The sequence below is a fragment of the Chrysemys picta genome, chromosome 5, assembly GCF_011386835.1.
Source record: "Chrysemys picta bellii isolate R12L10 chromosome 5, ASM1138683v2, whole genome shotgun sequence".
NCBI lineage: Eukaryota > Metazoa > Chordata > Testudines > Emydidae > Chrysemys > Chrysemys picta.
In genome coordinates, this window is record NC_088795.1 from 54,395,877 (window position 1) to 54,422,087 (window position 26,211).

A 26,211-nucleotide genomic window follows, 5' to 3' on the forward strand; every position below is an offset into this window, starting at 1 on the left:
TCTCAAAACTACGATACCCACACAAGGAAATAAAGAAACAAATCAACAGAGCCAGACGTGTACCCAGAAGCCTCCTGCTACAAGACAGGCCCAGAAGAGAAACCAACAGAACTCCACTGGCCATCACCTACAGTCCTCAGCTTAAACCTCTCCAACGCATCATCAGTGATCTACAACCCATCCTGGACAATGATCCCTCACTTTCACAGACCTTGGGAGGCAGGCCAGTCCTCGCCCACAGACAACCTGCCAACCTTAAGCATATTCTCACCAGCAACCACGCACCGCACCATAACAACTCTAACTCAGGAACCAACCCATGCAACAAACCTCGATGCCAACTCTGCCCACATATCTACACCAGCAACACCATCACTGGACCTAACCAGATCAGCTACAACATCACCGGCTCATTCACCTGCACGTCCACCAATGTTATATATGCCATCATATGCCAGCAATGCCCCTCTGCTATGTACATTGGCCAAACTGGACAGTCACTACGCAAGAGGATAAATGGACACAAGTCAGATATCAGGAATGGCAATATACAAAAACCTGTAGGAGAACACTTCAACCTCCCTGGCCACACAATAGCAGATGTAAAGGTTGCCATCTTACAGCAAAAAAACTTCAGGACCAGACTCCAAAGAGAAACTGCTGAGCTCCAGTTCATTTGCAAATTTGACACCATCAGATCAGGATTAAACAAAGACTGTGAATGGCTATCCAACTACAGAAACAGTTTCTCCTCCCTTGGTGTTCACACCTCAACTGCTAGCAGAGCACCTCACCCTCCCTGATTGAACTAACCTCGTTATCTCCACACTGATATATACCTGCCTCTGGAGATTTCCATTACTTGCATCTGAAGAAGTGAGGTTCTTACCCACGAAAGCTTATGCTCCCAGTACTTCTGTTAGTCTCAAAGGTGCCACAGGACCCTCTGTTGCTTTTTACAGATTCAGACTAACACGGCTACCCCTCTGATTAAAAAGACTGTTCAGCTTAAAAAAGAGACAACTAAGGGGGGATATGATAAAGATCTATACAATCATGAATGGTGTGGAAAAAGTGTATAAGGAAGTGTTATTTACCTCTTCACATAACACAAGAACCAGGGGTCACCCAAAGGAATTAAGAGGCAGCAAGTTTAAAACAAAGATAAGGAAGTACTACTTCACACAACTCACAGTCAGCCTGTAGAACTCATTGCCAGGGGATGTTGTGAAGGCCAAAAGTATAACTGGATTAAAAAAAATAATTTGATAAATTAATGGAGGATACATCCGTCAATGGCTATTCAGCTATGCAACCCTATGCTTGGAAGGACTGCCAGAAGCTGGGCCTGGATGACAGGGGATGGATCACTTAACTGCCCTATTCTCTTCATTGTCTCTAAAGCGTCTGGCATCAGTCACTGCTGGAAGACAAGATACTGGGCTAGGTGGACCATTGGTCTGACCCATATGGTCATTCTTATGATATGGTCTTTAATTATACCATCACATACTATTTGTTCCACATTTTTCCCCCGACTTCTTTTTTCCCCTCATGTGGGGGAAAACAAATTTTTGCCTTGGAAAACATACAACCAGATCTAGTTTTTAAAAAATCACTATTGTCCTTCATATCTTCTAGCATACTGTTGCCTGTGCTGGAAACCCCCTTCCTGAACTGGTTCACTACATCTCAACCATTTGCTTATTCAAGTCATTCCTTTAGATGAACTCTTTCCAAAAGATCTATAAAATCCTAGTCCTACATATGGAGTATAAACAAAGATGTTTAAAAAATCCAAATAAAAGTAATGAAAACTAACAAGATGTATGCTACACTGGTCAATCACACTGTTCTTCATTACATCCTATTCCCCTGTCTCATACTTTGGTTTTCCTCTTGTCTGAAAGGCACCATGCACATAGTTGCTGCTACAGAAATAATAACTTCTTGTTAAAAAATAAAGTAGATGTCTACCACAATTAATACGCAAAAATGGTCCTTGCTGTTGCTCAGTATTGAGGTCCCTTTCAGCACACGAATATGCCTAATGTTCAATTCTCTCTCCTCCTCACATTCCCACTCTTGGATTACAAAAACATTATGATTCTAGAGAATACCCATGGCCTGTCCAGATTACAGGCTATTCCAGTAGGTTTAGTATACATTTATAAACCTTGAACTAGGACTCATAATAGAAGTGAGTGGGAGGCTTCACTGGTCTGGGCAGAGAGAGGAATACCAGAGTAAAACTGCTTCCTCTTTGTGCAGTCGGCCATCAATTGCACAGTGCAGCAGCTGCCAACAAGGTGAGAACAGGCAGGTCCAGAAATGTGAGATGGTGGTAGGGCCAAGAAGCAGCTGCACAATTCCAGTCCTAGGTGACAAATTCCAAGCCCAGAAGGGGCCATTGTGACCATCTAGCTGACCCTCCTCACAAAACAGCCCATAAAACTTTGCCAAAAAATACCTAGAACGTATCTGACAATTGCATTGCGAGACCTATCAGGCAGCTTTTAATCCATTTAATGCATGCAAGGTTAATTTATATCCTTTTAGTTTTTGAATCAAAATGTCGTGTTGTATGAAATCAAATATCTTACAGAAGTTGAAGTATATGACATCAACATTATTACCTTTAACAACCAAACTACTAATCTCATCAAAACTAGATATCAAGTTAGATTGACAGGATCTATTTTTCATACATCCATGTTGACTGGCATTAATTATATTACCCTCCTTCAGTTCATTATTAATAAAGTTCCATATCAGCTGCTCCATTATCTTCCCTGGGATTAATGTCAGACTGACAGGCCTATAATTACCCAGGTCATCCTGTTTACCCTTTTTATATATTCATACAATATTAGCTTTCTTCCAGTCTCCTGGAACTTCCCCTATAAGTGTTCCACGACTTATAGGAAATCAACAGTAGCGGTCCAGGAAGCTCTTTAGCCAGCTCTTTTAAAACTTGGGTGCAAGTAATATGGATCTACTGACTAAAAATGTCTAACTTTATTAACTCCTATTTAACATCCTTCTGATATACTAGTGAAATGGAAAATATGACCATCATATGATACGACTACAACAACATCTGTTTCCCCTCCCCGATTCAGAACAGAAATATTTATTGAATACTTTTGCTTCTTCTTACTTATTATTGATAATTTTACCATTCATCTAGTGATGGACTAATATCAATGTTAAGATTATTTTTCTTCCTAATATACTTAAACTCCTTATTAGCTCTGCTGGCCATAGATTTCTCTTTGTTTCCCTTTGCTTTCTTTAACAATTTTCTACAATTCCTAGCTTCTGATTTTTTAAATGTTCTATATAGAACAGAAGAAAGAGAAAGTTGATAGTAAAGGAAAGTAATGGGATGGTAAAGGGGAATATATCTAATTTTATAGCTGTCTTCACTTCCCCTCTAAACCAGGTCAGTTTTCTAACCAATACAGCCTTCTTCCACAATCGTGGGATTGTGACTTTTGGGGAAATGAGTACAGTTTTGTTAAACAATTCCCAATTATCTTTCACGCTTTTCTATTAAATTCTTCCTTCCAGCTCTTCTGGCTCAATTGTTTTCTGCTTTGTGAAACTGGCCCCTCTAAAGCACCAAGTATATATATATATAAAAACTGATCTGGACTTAGTTTGTTTTCACATTATAGACGTGATCAAGTCATAATCACTTCTACGCAAGCTACCACTGATTTTTAGTTCTGTGATCAGTACCTCTCTCCTGTCTATAGTTGCTTCTGCATCTACATGGCAATCACAATGCTGTATGGTCATGGGCTACCTTTTTAGGTCCAGGGTCCCTCTCAGTCTGGACCTATGGATTCTGCTTTAACCCATCCCTGTATCTAGGTGATAGGAAAGAGATATTGCAACTGTCTTTTCCTCTACAAAACATAAGTAAGGAGTCTTATCCCAGAACTCAAACATTTTTAATGAATTTATTTTGTCAGTGATCTCTGTGCAATGATGCTCTTTAAGAGCTCTCTGAAAAGGGACATTTGCTTCACAACTGGGCCATAAAACACCCATACCTTGTTGCTCAGACCATGCACTGTGTGTTTCAATCAGCTTTTTGAAGATAGACAATTTATTTGAAATATCCTCAGTTGGGGTGCCAAGTGAAAACAACAAGTCCTTCATCGAATCAAATGTGTTCACTGACTCAAACATCTGACAGGTACTGCTGCCTGTTAAGAATGATGATGGGGTTGACAGCGCTGAGGCTTTACTGAAGTGAGTGGATTTGTCACATTTTATTTCTAAGCTTTACTGAAGACATTCTGAAAGTAAAGGATTCTCTGGTTATTTAGTATTCAAGACTTTCAAAATGGATATGGACCAACTCACTGAAAAGCAACTTTTTATAGGCCAGAAAGAAAAAGCAGTTTTAAAAAACTGCTTCCAACTTCTGCTGCTTTCCAGGGTCCAGCTCTACCCAAGGAAAATGAAAAGAATCATAGGTACCTGCAATTAATTATGTTAAATCTGTTTGTCCCTTTAACTCTATACCGCAAGGAGAGAATTCAAGATGGCAGGAGACCTCCACCCACTGGAGAATGGGAGATAAGAAAACCAGATCACATCATTTGAAAAAAGGTAATTGAGAAAAGTGTGATTTCAGTAATATGTGAAATCAGACCACTTGATGCACAGGGAAGAATATACTAGTTGTATTTGCCCCACAATATACACACAACTTTCACTAAGATCAATAGGAATCACATGCACAAATCACGGATAGAATATCACATATACAACAGTATTTATTAAATACACAGACACTCCTATTTGGATTTTCATTTCAATTGCAACAATTTAATGGCTTGAGATACACCAAGACAACAAAACGCTGCACTGGGTATTCATAGCACAAAAGTCTGAATTCCTGTAGTCAATTTGCACCATCTTTCATAAATTAAAAGGAGAGTTAGTAAACCAATCTTTAAAGCACTAGGTTTTACAAGTGATAAATATCTGGTGTACCAGTTCAAGTCTCTTATTTTTCTTACTAATCCATAGTATAAAAACTATTTGCAAAATTTGCAGAACGTCGTCGTACCGTGTAAACAAAAAACAAAACAATAATTTAAATGTGAGAGGTAGCCATTGATGGATGCCAGATTGTGCTTAGCCCTGCAAGGAGATGGAGTGGGCACAAGCATTAATGGAGTCTAGTATTACCATAAAACTTTCCAAAGGAGCAAAGCCAGGATGGGGCCATGAACATGTCCCTCCTCTCTATAATAGCAATCACAGCCATGCCAATGGATAGGCATGCGAGAAGGTAGCATTAAAGCCACCAAGTTTTCTTTTAGTACCTCAAAATCACAGTTTCTGATAAAGGCTACTCCCAAATCTCAATTTACTTTTACAAATCAAATGCTTTCACACCATTATATATCTCCTACTGTTAACTCTTAAAAGTAGCCCTTCAAAGTTCAATCCAGCCTGTTAGTGTTTTTATGTCAAGATCTATTTTTTCTTGTCTACTGTTTCTTTTCAAAGACTTTACAAGTGTCTCATGGCAATCATCACAAAAATGCCAGACTGACATGGAGCTTAACAAAGTGATCTACTGAGGATTCATCAGAGTAAAATTGTCAAAACTGTATAAATTAAGAAATGCACTGATGTCGTGTCTCTCTCTACTCATAAAATAAAATGTTATCTTCAGATGCAGAAACCATTTTAAAAGCGTCTGCATCTAGAGAATAAAGCATTCAGAAATGCACAGCATAACCTTTTACAATAACATCTTACAGTACTAATCACATAGAAAGGATAAATACATTAGTGTCACACTAGTGTCAAGCCCATTAACCTTATTTAGACAAACCTCAAAAGCATAGCTGCCAAGTCCCCTCAAATGAATAAGTGAGCTTTTGTTAGAAGGCCATTAGATTCTTCCATGGGGAAAATTGTGGGTTTGCTCTCCTTTCTATATTTACATCATTATAAATGAAAGCAAAATTCCCCATAGCATTTCAAAATGAGGTTTTATTAATAGTGGGACATATTCAGTACTCATTTACACCAATAAAACTCAGTTGGTTCCACTGAATGGAGAGGGATTATTAGCTCTTGCTTTTACATGCAATTCTTTTGTATAACAGTGTGCAATGGTATTTGCCTTTTTCTTAGATTTCATACTGAAAATTAATATTCATGTTGTAAGAAACTATGGTGGATGCATGACACTATGATCATCTGAGATGATCAAACCTAGAACATTCACCATTAGAAGCGGAAGGATGCAACTGCACAACCTATCACCTGAGCTAAAGGAATTACTCCATTAGCTATCAATAAGCAGTAGGCTATTATAGTCACTGGTGCCAGTCACTAAGGGGACACATGATCACACATACTAAGCCAATGCATTACACTACCATCCTAAATAGTCTTCTGCATTGCTGTGCCATTTGTTCAGCATGCTTCCATGTTTTTATTATTGTTTAGTAGTGTTCTTCCCTAACATCCAGATCCATGGAAACACTTAAGAAAATGAACTTTAAGCATGCATTTAAAGTTCAGCAGGTGTTTAAGTGCCCTTCCTGAATAGGGATGCTTTCCTGAATTGGGGCCTACATTTTAACTTTGCCTCTTACTATATTAATATTATATTTTTATTAATTGCCCAGTACTCTAAATGTTCTCCAGGTCTATTTGAATTTTCTGCTATTATCTAACTCCAATTTTAGTACCATCTGCATATCCTTATTGATGCATTACTCATTTCATTTTCCAGCTCAATTATAATGACATTAGACACTACTAGTCCCAGTATAAGGAGTGTTTAGTCTGCAAAAACCTGCAGTACTTCTGTACAAACAAGTTAGTCTGTTCAATATACAAGGTCCTATTTAGAGATTTTCTAATGGCTGAATTTTTCCATTCCTTCTTTGAGTCTTAATCTTCATAAGAATTTATTTTATATAGTTGAGATCCTTATGTCCAGCCATTTATAGTAGCTTTCAAACACTCACATTTATTGATAGCTTACAAAAGAAAAACAGAACAGTTGAAATGCCGACAGAAAGAGTGTTTAATGTAGAAAACTCAGGAATTGCTCATTAGTGGTAAAACATGAAGGTATGAAAGATAGTGCATGCAAGTGTCACCCACCAGCTGAAACACTGCAGTGGTCAAAGGATTTAGGGGAGCTAATGATATATATGAAATGGTATTTTAGTACATCATCACAGTAAATGAGCAACTTGCAAGTGGGCTATACTTCTGAATCCTCACAGTCTTTTGCTAAATCATTCTTTCTAGCAATTAACTTGTTTCTTTTTAAATAACATGTCCCTACTGAAGGATATATTGCAAAAGCACTCCTAAGAGTGATCACTTTAGATTTAACTGCTTCTGAAATTAATCCATAAACACAACTTCTAGCATCAGGATATGAAATATATCTGTTTGGGTCATTACTCTACTAAAACTTTAAAACAACTTTTAACTTAGGTACAAACTCAATTTAAACAAATTAGGAAAGAAATTCTAATCATATGTTGCACTGGAGTTGAGGACATACAATCTATTACCTGTTAGGAGGCTGCCCTGAAATTTATGATCTTGCAGGGATTTTTGTTAAATATTCTTTACACAGCTTACATGCAAAATGTTTGTATTTTACAAATCCTTTGCATACTATTCAGTATCCATAAAAATAATTAACTATGAAATATTAGTTCTTCTAGGACTAACAGATAACACAATGTAGGGTCATAGTCATTTTATAATCTAAACTTATCTACTTGAAATTCTTTCCTATGATTAACATGTAGATATTCAAAACCCTATCACATCTCCTAATTACACATTCTTAATTACTTCTGTCTTAATGGTTGCATAGCTGTACTTAAGAATGCAATGTAACGTTTTAAAAAAAATAATAATGATGATTTAATTAAATATAACCAACACCAGTCCAAACTTGTTTGGTCATCCTTTTTATCTTGGATAACATGAGCTAATGAGAACTACCAACTATAACAAATGTTTAATTCTGATTTAGTAATATTTCTCTAGCTCCATTTTATTTAAATGTTTTAATAAGAATTTAACAGCTTGAAAGTTGTTAAGAGAGTAAATAAAAATGTCTTTTTTATAGGGTACAGGCATGTTGCTAAAATTGTGTGTCTTATGAAAGCCTATGAAAAAGCATTAAAAATGAACTGCTAATTAACTAGATCCAAATCCTGCAGTCCTTATTTCTCAATAAAGCAAATTTTGGCCTGTAACACATTCACTACTGGCTAGTCCTAAGGCGATATAGTACATGCATGTGTTTGCAACACAAGTAGCAGAAAAACAAACCAACCAAAAACTAAAACCAGATATATACCTTCTCATACAATCCAGTGCCCGGATAAAGAAGTCCTTATGCAGTTGATGTTCATCTCTCAAGATTGAGCACTGTTCTAGTGTCACTGACATGGATGTCCTGTCTTTGGCACTTTTGCAACAAGTGAAACGGATTCCATTTAGCTTGCGGCAAATCTATAAAAAACAGACAAATGAAATTATTACTGTTGTACATCCTATCCACCATAAAGGATAGCATAAAATGAACTCACGTGTTTTACAGTTATAGAGAATTTACATCGAGGCTAAACTTTCTTTTTTTTTTTTTTTCCGGTTAAAACGAACCCAACTCAAATGGAATTCAATCATTATGCTTCTGCCATGTGATCCTAAGTAGTTTAGTCAATGATCATCAGACAAACTGGAAAAGGAGCCAATAAAGAAAACTATTTTCTTTTACTGTCACATGTACTACTGTAATTAATGTTCACCTATACTTCCAAATACCAAATTAACATTAGAAGTATTTCAGATAAGCTTCATTTCTAAGAATGAAATTCACTCTGGCCTGGAGGACATACACAAGGTCCTCTGCACCATTTAACCTCCAGGGTGGAGTTGCACTGAGGAGGCTGTTAGAATTGACCCACAGGCCCTATCCACAAAGATATATCATGTTAGAAAATGTATTAACAAACATGTTTTAACTAACATGATGTTAAATATGCTTTTGTTCTTTGTGTAGGCAGGGACAAGCCATGTTTAAAAACGTGTTAGCTGGTCATGATTAATCCTAGGGTCCATTCCTAAGGTTAACCATGACTCACTAATGTGCTTTTATCAACATGACTGTTGTTATCTACACTAAGAAGAAAATCATGTTTCACATGATAGTTAAAACGTGTTAATGAACAATGTCTAATGATGTATTTTCCCAATGCAGAGAAGGCCACAGAGGAGTTTTTATACCAAGTGTATGTTGTGGAGAGGGTGCTTGTGCCAGACCTTCGCAGACTGGTACATATAATGGCAATGGGGTCCTGAGGAGGGACCATGGAATCCATGTTTATTAGACATGTCTGTGTAAACAGTACAGGCGAGATTGCAGCCTCTATTTTAGACAATTTCATCATCTTAAAAACCAGATCTTAAAGCCCTTCATTAGCACAGCGGGTCTATAAATATCTGCCATCTTGGGAAAAATGAGGCGGCTATCAAACGGATTTTAGCAGGGCAATGTGTGCTCTCTCAGACACTGTGGCTGGCAAGTGATTGCAGCTGGTCAGTGTTTGAGATTACTGAGCATTTTTGAAATATTGAAGACTACAATAATAAGTACATAACTCCAGCACATTTGATGCAACAATCCTCTGGCCTTGTGCCTTCAGCCATTTGAAGTGTGTATTAACAGCCTCATAAAACACAATTTGGAGTGTCTTATGATTCCCTTTTTGTTGTATATTTCATTTTTAAGTCTTGTTTTCTGATTGATTGCTATTAACCATAATGTATATAGTACTATTAGTTGTGTGCCACTTTTTACAACCGGTTACATGTCAGACAAGAAAAAGGATCCCTGTGCAAAGTAGCTGAATATAGATGAAAGACCGAAGATACAATTAGAATACAAATATATTTTGTGAAGGGCAGCACAGACTGACTTGGAGGTCATAGAAGCACCATCTAATACGCTCAGGTTTATTTTTTGAAGTAAAATTAGAAATTGAATGTGGCCCAACAATCAGGGGTGCTGCTACAGAAAGCGACACTGACCAGGCTGCGCTTTTAAGCACGTGTATTCCTGACCCTTCCGTTATCAATTACTTGCACTGCTGCCCTGGGCTGTGTCAGTTTTTGTTTAACATTTTTCTGTAGGATCATTAAAGAGATCCTGATTAAGCTTTTTAAATTAAAATATGAAACTGAAAAGAGGCCAGGATTTGACAGAACAGATGTTGAAGGGAAAGGGATTTGAAATAGAACAGGGCTAGGTAAAGGGCTAAGGAAGATTTAATAGCTAAAAAACCACGAAGCCCTACAAAATGTATATTGTCCTTACTCTTAAGTATGAATAATAGTAGTCATTGAAACGACTAAACTTACCAATTACCAACCTGTGGAATCCGAGATACTATAGTATTTCTTTATATTTAGAAGAAGTAGTAATTGTGGTGAAACGGATTTCCATTATTGGTAAAAGTTAAAAGGAAAAAAGGCTTTTACTGTTTTTCCCTACTCTCTGTGATGTCCACCTATTTCATTTATAGTTCAGGTGTATGAATGCTTAATATATGAATGAAGTGATATGGTGAGGAGATACCGGATACCTAGGATTTTGATGGTAATGGTTTTCAGGATTCTGACCCTGTATTGAAACCATACTTATGAAGTATCAGGGGATAGCCGTGTTAGTCTGTATCTACAAAAACAACAAGGAGTCTGGTGGCACCTTAAAGACTAAGGCTAGGTCCACACTACCCGCCTGATTCGGCGGGTAGAGATCGATCTTCTGGGATCGATTTATCGCGTCTCATCTGGATTGATCCCAGAAGCGCCCCCCCGTTGACTGCGGAACTCCTGCTCATCGAGAGGAGGAAGGGAATCCCCCCTGGACTTCTGTAGGCAGCATGGCTGGGGTGGGTGTTTCCCCTCCGCTGTCGACGGGGGAGCTTGCCTGCGCCGCGTGGCCCCGCAGTAAGTAAACTTAGTTCGATCTAGGAAACGTCGACTTCAGCTACGCTATTCTTGTAGCTGAAGTTGCGTTTCCTAGATCGATCCCCCACCCCAGTGTGGACCAAGCCTAACAGATTTATTTGGGCATAAGTTTTCGTGGGTAAAAACCTCACTTCTTCAAATGCATAGAGTGAAAGTTACAGATGCAGGCATTATATACTGACACATGGAGAGCAGGGAGTTACTTTGCAAATGGAGAACCAGTGTTGACAGGGCCAATTCAATCAGGGTGGATGTAGTCCACTCCCAATAATAGATGAGGAGGTGTCAATTCCAGGAGAGGAAAAGCTGCTTCTGTAATGAGCCAGCCACTTCCAGTCCCTATTCAAGCCCAGATAATGGTGTTAAATTTGCAAATGAATTTTAGTTCTGCTGTTTCTCTTTGAAGTCTGTTTCTGAAGTTTTTTTGTTCAATGATAATGACTTTTAAATCTGTAATAGAATGACCAGGGAGACTGAAGTGTTCACTTACTGGCTTATGTATGTTACCATTCCTGATCTCCGATTTGTGTCCATTTATTCTTTTGCAGAGGGACTGTCTGGTTTGGCCAATGTACATGGCAGAGGGGCATTGCTGGCACATGATGGCATATATAACATTAGTGGATGTGCAAGTGAATGAGCCCTTGATGGTGTGGCTGATGTGGTTGGGTCTTCTGATGGTGTCGCAAGAGTAGATATGGGGACAGAGTAGGCAATGAGGTTTGCTACAGGGATTGGTTCCTGGGTTGGTGTTTCTGTGGTTTGGTATGTAGTTGCTGGTGAGTATATGCTTCAGGTTGGGGGGTTGTCTGTAAGCAAGGTCTGGCCTGTTAGTCTTTAAGGTGCCACCAGACTCCTTGTTGTTTTCATACTTATAAAGCCATTCATAGTTTTCAACCTTCAAACTGTCCAAGGTATACACAATGAAAATATGTGAAAAAGACTGAAATCTGGAACATATTTCTTGTCATGACAAAAACTGACAAATTATCCTGGTTTCTAATTCTAACACCTGTTTAAGGATGATTTCTCCCTTTGTGAATTAAGAAAACCAATTTTTAAAAACAGAAAACCAGAGGGAAAATTCCATCATGTGAAAATGTAATAAGCTCCCAACATTAGCAGTACCAAAGGGTCATCAGTAGAATATGAACCCTTGACCTTCAAATACAGACCTCTACCACTTGAACTAAATGAGCAATTATTAACCTCTAAGTGACCAGCCAATACGAGGATCTGAGCCATACACTCTGGGTAACACAACTATTTACTACTAGACAGCAGATGAAGGAGAATCTTATCTTACCTTAGTGTTTTATATTGTCACCCACCATGGTAGTATCTGAGCATCTCCCATGTAAAATCAATAGTGAAGTCCATAGTGGCTTTTTGGCTTTCTTCCCTTTTGGGGTTAAAACCTCTGCTTTATTGCAGGGGGGTGGGTTAGGTTGGATGATTTATTTTTATTAGGGATGTCAAGTGATTAAAAAAAAATAATCACGATTAATCACGCTGTTAAACAAAAAAATACCATTTATTTAAATATTTTTGGATGTTTTCTATATTTTCAAATATATTAATTACAATTACAACACAGAATACAAAGTACACAGCGCTCACCTTATATTTATTTTTATTACAAATATTTGCACTGTAAAAAACAAAAGATATAGTATTTTTCAATTCACCTAATACAGTAACTCCTCACTTAACGTTGTAGTTGTGTTCCTGAAAAATGCAACTTTAAGTGAAACAATGTTAAACGAATCCAATTTTCCCATAAGACTTAATGTAAATGCAGGGGGTTAGGTTCCAAGGAAATTTTGGCGGGGGCAGACAAAAGGCATTATATACTGTACTGTAGTGTGGTGGGGAGGTGCCCCTGGCTTACCGCTGGGGCTCAGGGCTGGGGGTGCAGGGTCTGGGAGGGAGTTAGGGTGCGGGAGAGTGCTCAGGGTGGGGTGTGGGGTCTGGGAGGGAGTTAAGGTGTGGGAGGGCGCTCAGGGTGGGTGTGCGGGAGGGGGCTCAGGGCTGAGGTAGGCAGGAGGTGCAGAACACTTACCTGGGGCAGCTCCTGTTTGGTGCAGTGGGTGTGCAGGTGGCTCTGCACAGCGCAGCACCGCCCCTATGGCCACGATTCTGGGAGCCACGATTCTGGGAGCTGCTCCTCCTCCCCGCCCCGGCAGGCAGGGCCACCTGGAATGCAGGGGCTTTAGGGGCTGCAGGGCCCTGGGCTAAGGGGCCCCAGGGCCCTGGCCTGCAGCTCTAAAGCCCCTTCGGAATGCGGCCCTGCGAGCACGGGCCGGAGGACTCAGGAGCCGGGGCAGCTGCGCAGCCAGCAGCCAGAGAGAAGCGGCACTTTCCCCTTCAAAGTGCCGCTTCTCTCCGGTCGGCTTTGAAGGGGAAAATGCAGCTTCTCTCTGGCTGCGCAGCTGCCCCTGCTCCTCCTGAGTCCTACAGCCTGTGCTCACAGGGCCTCATTCCGAAAGGGGCTTTAGAACTGCAGGCCAGGGCCCCGGGGCCCCCTTAGCCCAGGGCCCTGCAGCCCCTAAAACCCCTGCGTTCTGGGTGGCCCTGCCTGCCGGGGTGGGGGGACAGCTTCCCCGCTCACTCCCTCCCAGAAAGTCCTAAACGCCGCCAAAGTGCTGGGAGGGAGGGAGGAAGGGAGGGAGGGGAAGGAGGCAGAGAAGAGGAACTTGTGCAATGATCCCTTGTAAAGTCAGCCAAACGACGATATAAGGGAGCATTAAATGAGTACGTTCCCTAATGGAGCAGTGACGTAACTTCGAAACAACGTTAAGCAGGAAGACGTTAAGTGAGGAGTTACTGTACAAATCTTGTAGTGCAATCTCTTTATCATGAAAGTTGAATTTACAAATGTAGAATTATGTAAAAAAAAACTGCATTCAAAAATAAAACAATATAAAACGTTAGAGCCTACAAGTCCACTCAGTCCTACTTCTTGTTCAGCCAATCGCTCAGACAAATAAGTTTGTTTACATTTGCAGGAGATAATGCTGCCTGCTTCTTGTTTACAATGTCACCTAAAAGTGAGAACAAGCGTTTGCATGGCACTGTTGTAGCCAGCATCACAAGATATTTATATGCCAGATTCATATGTCCCTTTATACTTCAACCACCATTGCAGAGGACATGCGTCCATGCTGATGACAGGTTTTGCTTGATAACCATCCAAAGCAGTGTGGATTGACGAATGTTCATTTTTATCATCTGAGTCAGAGGCCAGCAGCAGAAGGTTGATTTTCTTTTTTGGTGGTTTGGGTTCTGTAGTTTCCGCATCAAAGTGTTGCTCTTTTAAGACTTCTGAAAGCATGCTCCACTCCTCATCCCTCTCAGATTTTGGAAGGCACTTCTGATTCTTAAATCTTGGGTCGAATGCTGAAGCTATCTTTAGAAATTTCACATTGGTACCTTCTTTGTTTTTTGTCAAATCTGCAGTGAAAGTGTTCTTAAAATGAACAACATATGCTGGGTCATCATCCGAGACTGTTATAACATGAAATATATGGCAGAATGCGGGTAAAATGGAGCAAGAGACATACAATTCTCCCCCAGGGAGTTCAGTCACAAATTTAATTAATGCATTTTTTTAAACGAGCATCATCAGCATGGAAGCATCTCATTTGAAATGATGGCTGAAGCATGAAGAAGCATATGAATCTTTAGTGTATCTGGCACGTAAATATCTTGCAAAGCCGGCTATAAAAGTGCTATGCGAATGCCTGCTCTCACTTTCAGATGATATTATAAACAAGAAGTGGGCAGCATTATTGCCTGCAAATGTAAACAAACTTATTTGTCTGAGCGACTGGCTGAACAAGAAGTAGGACTGAGTGGACTTGTAGGCTCTAAAGTTTTACATTGTTTTATTTTTGAGTGCAGTTATGTAACAAAAACCCCACATTTGTAAGTTGTACTTTCACAATAAAGAGTTTGCACTACAGTACTTGTATGAGGTGTAATGAAAAATACTATTTCTTTTGTTTATCATTTTTACAGTGCAAATATTTGTAATCAAAAACAATATAAAGTGAGCACTGTACACTTTGTATTCTGTGTTGTAATTGAAGGCAATATATTTGAAAATGTAGAAATCATCCCAAAATACTTAATAAATTTCAATTGGTATTTTATTGTTTAACAGTGCGATTAATCACTATTAATTGTTTTTAATTGAGATTAATTTTTTTTAGTTAATCGCGTGAGTTAACTGCCCTAATTTTTTATATTTGGGTAGGAGATGGGTAGATAGAGTGTCAGTGTTGCGAATGTCATTCTTGCTTTGGTGGAAATGCTTTTTTTGGGGGGGGAAAGGAAGTAAGTGTTAGCGTTGTTAATGCTGTAAAAGCAGTTAGGAAAATTAATCTCTTTGCACTACTCTTTCGAAGTCTATGAGTCATAGCAAATGTTTGAAGTGCATGAGTCATAGGGAAAGCTAAAATGATGGATTGTCAATAAAGGGTGGGAAGGATTAAATCCCAAATGTGTGCTCATAAAGTATAAATACAGAGCTGGCTAGTGAGAGAGCCAGTTTTGGGCTGAGGGGGATCCCAGGCAGAGCAAAGGAATGAATAAAGACAGGGGAGTTCGTCTTGTGTGGAAGATGAGCAGTGAGGGAAGCAGGCTGATCTATTATTTATAAGAAGACTACATTAAATCCAACCAGTTAAATTAAACAAATTTTTAAAAAATCTTAGTTTCTAATTTAAGGATAAAACCTAGGTCAAACTAATACCTTGTCATAGAGTAAATCCTCATTACAGCTCACTTCAAAGAAAACATCTGCTCAATGCACACCAGCAGTAAAAAAAAAAAGCGCATGCTTGAATGTATACAGAATAAGATACAAACTATTCAGACTAAAATATATAAATAAATGGTTTCTCTTCACTTTGAATACTGTGCTCAGTTTTGCTCACTTCATCTCCCAAAAAATATTGCACAAACAGAACAGAGAAGGCATACAAATTATTAGAGGCTTGGAAAGTCTTTCAGATGAAAAGAGAGAGAAAAAATTAGGACTGTGTCTAGGTTAAAGAGGAGAGAGAGACATATAAAACAATGAACAGTATAGAGAAAATAAATCAAATGCTCTTATTAACCCTCTCTCACAATATAAGATCAAGGGGACATCTGGTGAAATGGAAAGAGGATATATTTAAAACTGATAAAAGGAAATACTTTTTACACAACACAATTAATGGAACTCACAGACATAATGGAATTCAATGACACAAGATATCACTGAATCCAGGACCTTAAATATCCACGGTTATGTTAGGATAAGAGATAAAATCTCTCACACGTCAGGGCCTAAGCCAATTGCTAACTGGGGTTAGGACGAAAATTCCACTATACGCAGATTATTTCATAATTGTGCATTATTGGGGTTCTTGCAATTTCCTCTGAAGCATCTGGGTTTAGCCAATGTTGGAGAAAGGATACTGCAGTAGACAGACCTCTAGTCTTATCCATTGTAATTATTTCTATGTTCATATATAAGTGAGAGCATAGTCTGGCTTCATGGGAAACACATAAGTGTATCTGAGGGCAGAATTTGGCTTTCACCCACCATTCACTCAGTGATCACCTTTATATTGGCAGCATCTGCCAACAGTTGCCATGCAATGGTATCAGAGATAATTAGTTTCCCTCTGCCCCCAATATTTAGAATAAGAAATGTCTGTGGTAACAGTTGGCAAATGTAGACTTTAAATGTACATTAAATGTAGTCCCATTATAATGAGCAATAATATATTTACTGCAATAATCTAATAAATCCTTTACACCAAGAAATTGTGACTTCCCAATACAAAGATGCTAACATACTATGGTATAAACATCAAGAGCTCCAGACTTGTCAATTCCAGGGGGTTAATTTAAAATAGGGTAGTATAAGGGCTATACATTTTAGTGAAGGGCAAACTTTTAAGTGGTTGTAAAACAGCAAAACATTTTTTTCCTCTATGAAAATATGTTAAAGATTCACTGAATGGATGACAAAAGAAACCTCTGGAGACATGAAGTGAAAATAAATCCTGTCCTGTTCTTGGTAGATTATTTGAGTCCCATGCTGATTTATCTTTTACTTCTTCTGAGAGTAATGTTGTATGATAATTGCAGAATCCCTATCGGAAAAAGACTTACCTTTTTACACACAGTTGATTTACATTGTAATACATATGGTTACATTTATTACCTTACTACAAAATAGCATTAGCAATATATAAAACGGCAATAACTTTATTATTAAAAAGAGTCTTTGTGTGTCATTGAAATCTTGTTGTTTCCACCGTTAATGAAAGGTAAAATGTCTTTTCCCTGTATAGTTTGTATATTTGAAAATGTACAGAAAGAACTTGTGTTTAGACTACTGTGTGTGCTAAAGGCCAAATTTTCTCCTGGTGTAAACTTCCATAGCTCCATTGAAATCCATGGCACTGTGCCTATTTACACAAGCAGAGAATTTGGATCCAAACTTTACATTGCCAAGTTATAAATTACACTTCTTTGGATACCAATACTAAGCACCCGGATTTCAAAAATCTATACAGTGTGAGGTCAAATCCTGACTTGTGTTCCACAGCCTGTAAGAGAACCCTCTTGACAGTAACCTTGGAGATATACTCCATGGCCACCTAACCATGCACTCTCCCTCAGAGATGTGTTATGTGTAAGGAAATTATGTTGGTGGTAGATCTGTTCTCCTCCTTGACAGTCATACATGGCGGTCTCTCCCTAAATGAGAGAGAGTTAGAGAAGGAGAAGGGGGATTGAGCAACCCCCACCCTACATAGCTGGCTGACAGCTATAAAAGTGAGCTATCATTTGGGAAAGACAGGGCCTTTTGAAACAGAGGCTCCGTCTCCATCCTCTCCTCAACAGGCAATTGAAGGTAGAGAGAACACTGTGGGCTTTTAGTCCCTTAGGCCTGTTTTTTCAAGGAAAATCTTTCTGAGACCTCCTGCTTCATGAGGCCCCTCTCTCTTGTATACAGATTGCTATTCAGGAGTTTACTGTGTAGTCCAGCCACGGAAGAGATGGAGCAGAATCTGTGCCTTCTCTTCCCTCTGCAGGCTCTACTGATAGTAACATAACAGACCTGACACCAGTAACAGTTAGAATAGAGAGGAAATAGTTTGGACCATTGGGTATTACACAGAGAGGAGCAGCAATAAGAAACTATCTTTAGAGCAGAGGTGGGCAAACTACGGCCCGTGGGCCACATCAGGCCCGAGGGACCGTCCTGCCCAGCCCCTGAGCTCCCGGCCAGGGAGGCTAGCCCCGGTCCCTCCTCCGCAGCCTCAGCACGCTGCGCCGGCAGCACTCTGACCTGCGGCTCCTGCCGGGCAGTGTGGATGGCATGGCTGGCTCCAGCTGGGTGGCGGGGCTGCGAGCTCCTGCTGCTCTGAGTAGTATGGGGGTGGGGAGTAGAGGGGATGGATAAGGGGCAGAGGGTTCCGGGGCAGTCAGGGGACAGGGAGCAGGGGGCGGTTGGATAGGCGTGGGAGTCCCAGGGGGTAGGGGTGTGGATAGGGGTTGGGGCAGTGGACAAGGAGCAGGAGGATGTTGGATGGGGCAGAGGTTCTGGGGGGTTTCAGGGGACAGGTAACGGGGGTGTCCCGGGGGACCTGTCTGGGGGTGGGGGTGTGGATAGGGGTCGGTACAGTCAGGGGGCAGGGAGCGTGGGGGGTTAGATAGGGGGTGTGGTCCCAGGGGGCGGTTAGGTGTGGGGGTCCCGGGAGGGGGCAGTCAGGTGACAGGGAGCAGGGGAGGTTGGATGGGTCGGGGGTTCTGAGGGTGGGAAGTGGGAGGAGGCGGATAGGGGGCAGGGGCCAGGCTGTTTGGGGAGGCACAGCCTTCCCTACCCGGCCGTCCATACAGTTTCGCAACGCCAATGTGGCCCTCATGGCAAAAAAGTTTGCCCACCCCTAATTTAGAGGAAGAAAAGGCTTCTCCCTGATTTAATTCCCCAAACACTGGGCAGAGTTTGGTGGGGATATCACCCGGAAGGAAGAAAATTGGAGACATCACACCAGTATTCGATTATTTCAGCATGAGGCACGGAGATTCTGGGGAGCATATTCAGCACCGAGGAAGCCTGTGAGGAGGCTCAGTAAGGTTGAGGAGCAGGCTCAGTGCAGACAGAATGTTTGCATTTTTTTTTAAAAAGCACCAAGCCTGTATCAAACTCTATGGAGCATAATTCGGACTGCAAATAGTGATTTCAGATAGCTTGTAACTCATTGAAATCTGAATAGATTGTCACAGGGACAGCAAAGGACTCCAGGACCCGGTCTGACCTCAGGACAATCCCCCTTCCAAATTTCACGTCCCTGCTGCAAGAGCTCTTCAAATAATAGGCATGTTTTATTTATTTATGAATTTTTTATCATCATTAGAGGGTTTTTTTTTAAATTACTTTTTTGCTTTGTATTTCCTTAGTTTGTATTTCTTCAAATACCATATCTAGTTGATTGGTGTTTTAATCACTGCCGTTGGAATGCCTAACTGCCATGGTGACAGTAGCTATGGGAATGACATACATGTAATTTACGTAAAGATGATTGGTAGAGTGCCTATAGCAGTAGCAGCTAGTTATTTATTTACCAATTAAAGTACCTTCATTACATAAAACTATGAACAATAGAGTTTGTGTACAGAAATATTCAACTAGAGCTAAACCAAGTAATTATGTTTTGCAATCGGCCCCGAGGCTTGTTAGACTCTAGAGAATAAAAGTAAGATACCGTACTTCTGAATAACTGAAGTTTGGTATGCAACAATAATGGATTTATTTTAAATTTAGAAAAAAGATTCACTGTAAAAACAGTAACTGGATACTGAAGGGAGTATCTTACATGATTTAACATCCCTACAGGCGTGTATTATTAACCAAGGCCCTGATACTGTAACATAGAGCTCAGGCCCCTGTGTTTACATGGAGCTCTAGTGATTTCAACAGGGCTTTGCACAGGTGCAGTAATCTTCCTAGGCAGAGCCAGGTGTAGGATTGGTTCCCAGAAGTTCATAACTGACGGCGTCTTATTAAGTCCCATGAACTGTTCTTTGTAAGTTTCACCATAAGCAGCTGTCTCAGACGTATACTACACCTCTATCCCAATATAACGCGACCCGATATATCACAAATTTGGATATAACGCTGTAAAGCAGCGCTCGGGGGGGGGGTGGGGGGAGGAAGGCTGCATGCTCTGGCGGATCAAAGCAAGTTCAATATAACGCGGTTTCACCTATAATGCAGTAAGATTTTTTGGCTCCCGAAGACAGCATTATGTCGGGGTAGAGGTGTACTTCTACATGGAAAGCTGCAGAAAACTTGGATAGCTCTCTTGCAGTGCAAGAGGTTGAACTTAGACTACTTTTTTTTGAACCGTGGAGGAGCCCTTACTAATGATTATACAATCATAAAAATGTAGAGCTGGAAGGGACCTCGAAAGATCATCAAGTCCAGGACCCTGCGCTGAGATAGGTCCAAGTAAACCTGCATCATTCCTGGCAGATGTTTGTCCAATCTGTTCGTATAACCCTCCAATATTGGGGATTCTACAACTTCCATTGGAAGCCTACTCCAGAATTTAACCACACTTATAGTTCCAAAATTTTTCCTACTATCTAATCTAAATATCCCTTGCTGCAGATTAAGCCAGTTACTTCTTGTCCTACCTTCAGTGAACACGGGGAACAATTGATCACCTTCCTCTTTATAACAGCCCTTAATATATCTGAAGACTTATCAGGTCCCCCCTCCATTTTCTTTTCTCAAGACTAAACAAATCCAGCTTTTTTAACCTTTCCTCACAGGTGAGGTTTTCTAAACATTTTATCATTTTTTATTCTCTTCAGTAGTCGATCTGAGTCCTCATCAGTGCTGAGGAGAGCATGACAATTGCCTCCCATGTCTTACTTATGACACTCCTGTTAATACACCCCAGAAAGATAAGCCTTTTTCATTATATTGTTGACTCATATTCAATTTGTGATCCACTATAACCCCAGATCCTTTTCAGAAGAACTACCACCTAGCCAGTTACTTTGTAGTTGTTCATTTGCACTCGTCTTTATTGAATTTCATCTCATTGATTTCAGACCAATTCTCTAATTTGTCAAGGTCATTTTGAATTCTAATCCTATTCTCCAAAGTGCTTGCAACCCCTTCCAGCGTGGTATCATCTGCAAATTTTATGAGCATACTGTCCATTATACAAGTCATTAATGAAAATATTGAATAGTACTGGACGCATGACAGATCCCTGTGTGACCTCGCTGGATATGCTCTGCCAGTTTGATAACAAACCTTTGATAACTACTTTTTGGATAAGTTTTGCACCCACCTTATAATAATTTTATCTAGAGCACATTTCCCAGGTTTGCTAATGAGAATGTCATGTGAGACTGTCAAACGTCTTGCTAAAATCAAGATATATAAAGTCTATTATTTCCCTTCTATCCACTAGACCAGTAATCCCTGTCAAACAAGGAAATTAGATTTGGCATGATTTGTTTTTGACAAATACATGCTGTCTATTCCTTATAACCCTATTATCCCCTAGGTACTTAAAAACTGATTATTTAATAATTTGTTCCAGTATCTTTCCAGGTATCTATAATTCCCTGGGTCCAATCTGTTCCCCTTTTTAAAGATAGGTACTACGATTGTCCTCCTCCAGTCCTCTGGGACCTCACCCTTCCTCCATGAGTTGTCTGTGCCATGAATCTGTGATGATCTAGATGATCTACATAATGAAAAATGTTAAGAATCAAGAAGCAGAGCATTCAGGTATTGGGAGGGGAGACGGATCCATGAGAGGGTCACCTTTTTACAATAGCTCAGCAGATGAAAATGATAGAAAAACACTGGTCTAGAAATATGTAGGTACTTCTATGACCCAAATCACTGCATTTTCTGAGTGAGTCCTTAAAAACTCACTTGTAGCCCTCATATCAACAAGTAATGGAAAATTAGTAAATCATATATGAAAGTATTTGGAACAAAGCAGCTTACCGTTGCAGCCACCCACATGATTTCTACGTTCTTTCTTTTTTTAGCCTGGATATTTTGATGGAGATTTTCTAGTAATCCCTTTAGGTCATTCTGTTCTTGAAAATGTGGTAGGCCTGAAAAGAAATAAACAGTTAGTGATAATGGTTATGTTGACTTAAAGATTTCCTCACTAAAGAAAAGCTCCAACCTTTAGGGTATGTCTTCACTACCGGCTGGATCGGCAAGCAGCGATCGATCCTGCGGGGATCAATTTATCACATCTAGTCTAGACACGATAAATCGATCCCCGAGCGTTCTCCCGTCGACTCCTGTACTCCAGCTCGGCGAGAGGCGCAGGCAGAGTCAACAGGGGAATGACAGCAGTCGACTCACTGTAGTGAAGACACCACAGTAAGTCGATCTAAGTACATCAACTTCAGCTACGTTATTCACATAGCTGAAGTTGCGTAACTTAGCTGGATCTCCCCCTCCCCCCCCCCCAGTGTAGACCAGGCCTTAGAGTCTCATTTTGGATTCATGAGGATTTTGATAGAAAGTAGCAACTAACTATTTAATGAATAAGAAAAAAAATATCTTCCCTGTAAACAGAGGGCTTTACTTTCTATAGGTCATATTCTGAGAGCTGCTGAAAGTCCTCAACTTCCATCTTACCAATTACTCAGCACCTAGATTCTAGTTGTCAGTTTAAAATAGAACATAGAAAGAACATAGAAAGGCTCTGGAAGTGAATGGAGAACTGTCTGAGAGGGTCTGGTTGTGTATTCCTTGTGCATCCAGATTTCCCACTGAAGACAAGTCAATGGGAAATATAAGTGACTAAGTAATCCAGGACAAGACACTTTAATTTATTCTAGGGCTTCGTGGGCACAGACATAGCACATTACTTTTTTCATGTTACCTCTTTCCAAATTAGTAGTGAAAATTATTAGACACAAGTGGTGTCATTTTTTCTGGATTACTTCTTACAGACATGAACTAAAAGTGATTTATCAACTGTTAACATTTAAAAAAACATAACAATATCTTAGATCCACAGGAAGTAGTATGAAAACAATTCTATCCAGGTGCCTTTCTTTGCTTCAAATTGGCAAATTGAGTAATTTTGCCTCAGTAAAACCAGGCAGAGGGATCCCCCCCACTACTAAAACCAAACCCTTCTGAAATACAGAGATCCAAGATTTACTTCCAAATCAGACAGTGAAAACTAAAAGGAATATTACAATGCAGATCAAATAGCCATTTCCCTAACCTGATCACAGGCAGAATGATATCTGTTTGATCTACAGACTTTTATTTTGCATCTCCAATGAAGGTGATAGTTTCTCTCACTCATGATATGTAGTTGAGAAGTAATTTTAAAAATACATAAAAAGAAATATGTTGAAAAGCTCTCCGAATTGCCCGACCCACATGCAATATTGCACTACAAAAAGAACACAGAAGAAATAATAGAGAACACTTTAAAAGCTGGCTTTGTAATTCATTTTTGTAATTGTTTTATTGAAGATTATCTTATCTGCTTATATAAATATATAATCTTATCTGCACATTGTGTCTACTTTTTAAAAAACACACAGCATACATATAGTGAATATGCAGAAAGGAGTTTCTAGATATTTTGAAACTTTATCATATTATCATTAAGAAAATATATAAGTGCATCATAATATGGTCTTTCCCAAATACATCTTAGCAAATCCTTAATTTTGGGCAGACATGCATTTTACCATGGGTACAGGAATATTCTTTTAATCTGTATTGCTAAAATAACTCATGCCTTGGCTGGATGTGAAAGACTGTTCAAATCCTTAAATCATATAACAGTATTAAACTGTCAAATTATTTTTGTGGATTATAAAGAAATATGTCCTAGAATTACTGTATCCTATCAAACGGGTTGTACTTTGGAACATGCATGCTCTGCACACATAATATGGCACCAAAGCAGAGGTTCTTGATTTTCATATGGCTCCAGAGTGCTTTGCATGCAGCTCTCTTCTCAGGCTGGAGCATATCATCCCACAGCATCTTGACATGGATGTGGCTATTCCCCACATATCAAAGTGGCAATTTAAAACAACAGAGGCACGACTTAATCTACATTTATGCTAGTAGCCTCTTAGGGTGAGTCCTAAACAATCATTCTCACCACATATGGTTACCTTTGTGTATGTTTTATTAAATTTACTTTTCAATAAGCATGCTACATTTTCGTATCCTTCATATGTTCAGCTCTTCTGGGATATTGTAAAAGTGGTACTGTATTTTGGATGAATCGGGAGGGTTATATAGAACTTTATTTGTATGCATTTTCAGTAGGAAACTATCCCAAAACACTTCACTATTATGTATGGTTTAATAGGAGTAGAGAGTCAAAGGGAATGAGAAATGAAGATGAATGGGCAAGTAAAAACTGTTTTCATCTGTGGTTTGAAAGAAGATGGAAAGTCAATGAAGCAAAGAGGTACAGAATGGCTGCTCCAGATGGCAAGAACTATGGAGGAAGAAGTTTGCTAACCAAAGATGGTGAGAAAGCAGAGAGGCACACAGAGGAGGCCAGATGAGCAGAGAGAGGGGGGACAAGAGAGAGACTAATAATGTGTGCTACAGTAGCTGCGTAGAAAAGTTTGTTCTTTTTCTTTTTAAAAAGCAGTTTGAAAGGAATCCAGAAATGAAAGGGTCATCAGCTTGGTAAAAATGCTATGTCCAGTTACAAATTCCATTTGGTTTTAAGAACATTGCAACTATCACTGTAAGTTAGACTATCCACTTTGTAGCAGGAACTTGGCACACAGGAAGAAAACTCAGCCTGGAAAGGTCTGACAAATCAAGGGACAATCAGTAGAGAATGGCTCTCACCTGCTTGAACAATGGGCTCCTGCCAGCAGGGACTTTGCCTTTGAATGGGCTCTCTCTTCACAGAAACCTGTTTCAGAGAAAAGGGGGTGGGTACCCTTGGGGAGCGTGCCTTAGTGGCCCAGTGGTAGGAACAGTGATCAGTTACAACTCAGTCCAGGATGATTAGCAGCAGGTGAGATTCAGTGCTTAGATCCTCTCACAGCAGAGTGCTATCTCTTCAGAGAGCAGGACTGGGCCAGGCCTTGATAGTGTAATGTGGGTCTTTGTACAGCATGTTTAAAATGGTGGAGTCTGAAGAGCTGGGATTTGGGGAGGCCACAGGGAAATCCAATAGTGAAGACAAGAGGAGCATTAGTAGTATAACAGACTGGGACTCAAATCAATGGCATACCTGGGCAATTTTGCAGAGGTGGAGATGGGCAGATTTGCACATAAATGAGGTGTGGAAGAATAGATAATGGTCAATGGTAAGCTCCACTTAGTCAAGAGAGGGATGTCTGTCTGTAAGACATTTAACTGAAGGCACTTGAAATGAAGCTGACAATTTACTTTGGGCTTATCTTAATGGTGAGTTGCATCACACAAGCCAGGATGTGAATCTACAGTGCATCAGCTTGCGATGCAGTAACACTGCTACCGTGCAACGAAAGCCCTGGAGTGCAGCTGAGCACTTACACCTTAAAGCGTACTAAGCTAAAGCTCACAAAGTGTGCAGTAAAAGTGCTCATACAGGAAGTAACTGCAGTGTAGCCAGTGTGCTGTAAATTCACACCTTATCTTGCTGTGCACTAACTTCCCTGTATAGACAAGCCTCAAGTCAAGAGAACAGAGAGGGTGGATGGAGATGAGCTATTAAAGATGTTGAATGATTTATATACAATTGAATATCAGCATTATGATACACACAATTAAAAGGTGGAGAGAAAATAACAGAGAAGGAAGAAGGTAAATAAAAAAGACCAGAAGAACAAGAAGAAAACATTGTGAATCTCCATAGAGCAAGGGCTCTTGGCTCACCAGAAATGGAGAAACCGCAATAAGAAAAGTACATCAGCAGAAATGTGCAGTGAGGCTAGATAAGCATAGTTCTTGAAGGGAACCAGAGATGTCTGCATAGATTTGGAAGTGGTCCAGGAAGATGGAGTGGCACAGTGTCAATTACTATGATAAGATCAAGGAGACTGAAAAGACAGCAGCAACAGTAAAAATGAGGTGAAAAGAGGAAGACACTTGGGAGAACAGTTACAAATTAT

The 26,211-nt window shown here is 39.8% G+C and overlaps 1 protein-coding gene across 16 annotated transcripts in view; it reads right to left on the reverse strand.

The window, feature by feature from the left end:
* Positions 1-26,211, reverse strand: part of INPP4B (inositol polyphosphate-4-phosphatase type II B) — a 496,579-nt gene that overhangs the window by 41,555 nt on the left and 428,813 nt on the right. For all 16 annotated transcript variants that reach the window (XM_042850295.2, XM_065596417.1, XM_065596418.1 and 13 more), the window contains 2 exons: positions 22,100-22,212; positions 8,381-8,535 (listed from right to left, as the gene is read on the reverse strand). In XM_042850295.2, coding sequence (XP_042706229.2) covers positions 8,381-8,535; positions 22,100-22,212 — 268 coding nt within the window. The remainder of the gene's footprint in view (positions 1-8,380; positions 8,536-22,099; positions 22,213-26,211) is intronic.